We start from the raw sequence: 4,680 nt of genomic DNA, 5'->3' as shown, positions 1-4,680 counted from the left end.
GTAAACTTCGGATTGATGTGCTAACAGAGGGCTCTAAAGAGTGAGATTTCCAGACACTTAGGCCAGCATTCTCCTTGGGGATGTTGTGGGCTGGTGTTGACACTGGCAGCTTCTAGTATTTAGAATTTTAGTATTTAGCATAAATATTTCTGAATGACCTGTTTAGGTTGAACTGCACATAAGAACTTATTTGAAAGTAGCTCACATTTCTTCTTTTGTATCCCCTCAGCAGTTAAGCATTCTATTTCACACTACTACTCTGTTATTTTGTACTTAGTGGTGTATTCCTGAGGAGCCCTGGTGGGGCAGTGGTTAAGCGTTCAGCTGCTAACTGAAAAGTGGGCAGTTCAACCCACCAGCCACTCTTCGGGAGAAGAAAGATGTGGCAGTCTGCTTTCATAAAGATTAAAAAAAAAAAAAAAAAAGCCTTGGAAACCCTATGGGGCAGTTCTTCCCTGTCTTACAGGGTCGCTGTGAGTCAGAATTGACTCGATGGCAATGGTTTTGGTGTGTTCCTGAGGTCACTTTTGGATGTCTGGCTCTCCTACTAGTGGTAAGGACTTCTTGGGTTAAGAACCTATCTCGATTCTAGTGCTTAGACCATTCTGTGCCCATAGTAAATGCTTGCTATTCAGAGTATTGTTATAATTTTATAGTCTCTAAGATGTTACACATCTTAACACTCAAAAATGGTGAAGTATTCCCTCCCTGGAAATTTGTATTTTACAATAAGACCTTATCTAACTTAACCATTCATAATACAAATACCAGCATTCCAAATGTTAAACATTAGTTAAGCGCCTGCACTAGATTCTCTTAAAACTGCAGCTGATGCTGAAGAGTTTACAGTTTCATTTAGACATAGTTCTGGTCCGAGAAAACTGTACACTCTGGCAGAAAGATGAAAAAACTAATACCGGTAGGCTAGAAATACATTTCTGAGGGAAAGAATATGTACTTAAGATTTAAGATGAGAGTAGACCAGCTAGGTATGGTAAAAATGGGGGTGGGGAGGATGTTAGAAACTTTTTTCTTTTTCAACCAAATATAACTTTTCCTTCGTGTGTCATTTTTCATCGTGGTGCAGTTAGTGTTCAAAGCAGGAATCGAGGTTGGTTTCAAAGCCTTTGACCAGTTGCCCCCTTGCCCATCCTCATCCACAAGACTTCATGGAGGCACTCTCCACCGTTCTTCCTGCCTTTATAGCTTCACAAAGTCTTTTCTTCCTCCCTGGATGTATCTCCCAACTCTCTTTAAAATTTACTTTCTTCTCAAAATTTTTCCTGATTTATTCTTCCTAAGGTAGGAGAATATAGTGATATGTGATTTTGTCCTTGCTGCTATTTTTTTAAGGTAGGAGAATATAGTGATATGTGATTTTGTCCTTGCTGCTATAGTTACACTTTTCTTTGTACAATTGGTAGATGTTCTGTTCCTCACTCCCCTTCCTGGCCAGATAATTAGAAACATAACTCCTGTTTATTTTATTTATCAGCCCTTTTACTGTCCAGTTCAGGACTTTGATGTCAGATCTGGATTTGAATCTCATCTCTGCTGCTTTCTATCTGTATTGCTCATGGGTAAGTTTTTTAATTGATCTATGCCTCAGTTTTCTCACCTGGGAAGTGGGGATACTAATGGCCACCCCACAGGGTTGTTGTAAGGAATAAAAGAGATGACTGTTGTAAAGCACTTAGTACATTTCCTAACATAGAATAACTGCTCAACAAATGGCTGTTGTTACTGCTATTTATAATTTCTTTCACCCTAATCATGGTTATACATCTTAATGTTTGTGAATATGTATTTACATGGTATCTGTGTTAGTTATCTAGTGCTGCTGTAACAGAAATACCACAAGTGGATGGCTTTAACAAAGAGAAGCTTATTCTCTCTCAGTCCAGTAGGCTAGAAGTCTGAATTCAGGGTGTCAGTTCCAGGGGAAGGCTTTCTCTCTCTGTCGGCTCTGGAGGAAGGTCCTTGTCATCAGTCTTCCCTTGGTCTGGGAGCATCTCAGCTCAGGAACCTCAGGTCCAAAGGACTCGCTCTGCTTCTGGCACTGCTTTCTTGGTGGTATGAGGTCCCCATGTCTCTCTGTTTACTTCTCTTTTTTATATCCCAAAAGACATTGGCTTAAGACAGTACCTAATCTTGTAGATCTCATCAGTATAATTGCCACTAATCCATCTTATTACACCATGGTGATAGGATTTACAACATACAGGAAAATCACATAAAATGGTGGACAGTCACACAATACTGAGAATCATGGCCCAGCTAAGTTGACAAATACTTTGGGGGGACACAATTCAATCCAGGACAGTCTCAATGGTTTGTTTTTGTCTGTTCAAACTAAGTTCAGTTCAGCAGACACAGAGTAATTATTCAGGCATTATAAACCAAGCATTGAGTCATAACAAGATGGACAAAACACTGTTTTTCCCCTGAAGGATCTTGGAGTCCAGTAGGGAAGACCTGCCAGTAAGCTCAGAGTTCCAAAACACTGTAGAGTACTACATACGAAAATAGAAGGCTGAGCAAGATTCAGAAGTGGTACAGAGGAGGAAGTGGGCGTTTCATCTGGAAGGCTTAGGAAAGGATTCGTGGAAGTTGTGAAAAGAGTGGAATTTCATAGGACAAATAAGTTTGCCATTGGACATGGAGAATAGGGGCTTTTGAGGTAAAGGGAACAGCATGTGCAAAAGTGCAGACATATGGAGCAGCATGGTATGCAGGGGTGACCAACTCCACATGGTGGAGTTGGGGCAGTTGCCAAAAGAAGAGGTGGGAATGGTTTTGGGAACCAGTTCATGAAGAATCTTGAACGCCTTGCTAAGGAACCTGGACTCTTCTAGAGGTGAGGACCTGTGAAGGATTTTAAACAGAGGAGTCACATGATCAGACTTGCATTTTAGAGATCTGTTCTGGCAGCTGTGAGGGAGACTAATCAGAATGGCAGGAGAGCCATCCTGAGGTGAGTTGGGCTGTCATTTATGTCTGTCCTTGTGTTTTTTCTTACCATATCTATGTCTTTCTCAGTTACATTCGTAAGCTCTCTAAACGCCTCCAGCCACAAAAAAAATAATTGCCACAGAGTTGATTCCAATTTATGGCAACTCCATGTATCAGGGTAGAACTGTAATCCATAGGGTTTTCAATGGCTGAATTTTCCAGGCTTTTCTTTTGAGACGCCTCTGGGTGGACTCGAACTGCCAGCCTTTCAGTTAGCAGCCAAGCACTTAACCACTTGCACCACCCAGGAGCTCTAAATTCCCTTAAAACACTCCCCTTATCGGTAAAAAGACAGGTAAAAACCAGTTGCTGTCACGTTGATTCCAACTCATGGTGACCTCATGTGTTCCAGAGTAGAACTACTCCATAGGGTTTTCATGGCTGTGACTTTTTGGAAGCAGATCTTCCAAGGCACCTCTGGGTAGGTTCGAACCACCAATCTTTCAGTTAGTAGCCCAACACTTAATTGTTTTTGCTACCCAAGGACTCCTAAAAAATGAGGCAACATATTTCAAATACAGAGTATAGTTGATTGTCCCAAAGGCCTAAGAGCTCCTGGAGGCTGGGAGTCCTGCCTGGGTGGCCACCATCATCTCCAGCTTCTCCCTTGCTCCCTGGGACCTAAACGTGCTCAGTGAATGGGGCGGCACTGAATGAAATGTTCTTGACCCAACTGCCAGGTGTTGGCTCAGTTCAGAAAGACTTGTACAGAACCAGCCATCTTATCTCTAAACCGCTTTTGACCAGCAATGAGCCCAGGAGGGGTTAGGGGCTACAGTCTTTGTGTGTGCAGACAACTGGCATGTGAGGTGGGGGAAGCATGTCCTGACCTTTTTAAGACAACCCCAATCTCACCCGTAACCTCTAAGTAAAAGTGTTGGCTTAGTCTCTATCCCTTTGTGGGAGTCTCAGAAGTTGCTGATATGACCATAATTCACAGGAAAATCTTTTCATTTATAGCTGCCTTAAAAATAGAGTCAGCACAGCCACGGATGAACCCCCCTTTCTTAACTCTTGGTGGAGATGGGCGCTTGTTTATTTGGTTCTCACATCACTCTTACCCCCCACCCCCAGCCCCACCCTGGGGGAAGTTATTGGACAAATCCCAGCAGGCTCAGGCACACCTCCCCGCCTCTGCAGCTGGGGTTATAAATAACCACCAAAGCTAAACAGTCAAATAACTGCATTTTGAAAATTGCTCAGAAAATCACTCTGATCTGATTCAATAGCAGTTCTCCCATCTCTGCCCTCATCTCCCCCTCCCCCCACTTATCTACTCCTTTCCCTGATCCAAGCTCCCCGGGGAAGTCAGTCTGAGCACAAAGCCATCTTATAATGAAGATGTCTTTTTCCATATTTGATGGAGCAAGAGCCCTCCAGGGCTGTAGTTATAGTTACACGATGTTGTTATGGCAGCAGAGGCCTCAGGGCAACATATGTTTCTCTGTGGTAATTGGGTTTGCTTTAACAGACTGTCTCGCCCTGGGTTCTCTAGGCCCAAATTCACTTACCAGGAAGACCAGGGAATTGTCACTATGGATGAGCCTTCACTTTTTGATTCCAGCAAAACCAGATTTCTCTTTATTCCCCAAAGTGGAATGTATCCAGTGACCAGGAGTTGAAACTTTTTAGCCTGCAGGTGTTTTCATTTATTCATTCAACAGATAT

At 42.8% G+C, this 4,680-nt stretch overlaps 1 protein-coding gene across 2 annotated transcripts in view; it reads left to right on the top strand.

The window, feature by feature from the left end:
- The window catches only part of FAM117A (family with sequence similarity 117 member A), a 70,108-nt gene that overhangs the window by 1,215 nt on the left and 64,213 nt on the right, over positions 1–4,680 (top strand). The window contains exons 2-3 of one of the 2 annotated variants that reach the window (XM_023553600.2): positions 467–553; positions 1,496–1,580. In XM_023553600.2, the coding sequence (XP_023409368.1) occupies positions 1,577–1,580 (4 nt within the window). In that variant the 5' untranslated portion in view covers positions 467–553; positions 1,496–1,576. The remainder of the gene's footprint in view (positions 1–466; positions 554–1,495; positions 1,581–4,680) is intronic. The other variant, XM_023553599.2, reaches the window with a different exon arrangement.

The sequence above is a fragment of the Loxodonta africana genome, chromosome 18 (assembly GCF_030014295.1).
Source record: "Loxodonta africana isolate mLoxAfr1 chromosome 18, mLoxAfr1.hap2, whole genome shotgun sequence".
Classification (NCBI taxonomy): Eukaryota; Metazoa; Chordata; class Mammalia; order Proboscidea; family Elephantidae; genus Loxodonta; species Loxodonta africana.
Note: the sequence above shows the minus strand (reverse complement) of the source record. Positions and strands in the feature narration are given on the sequence as shown.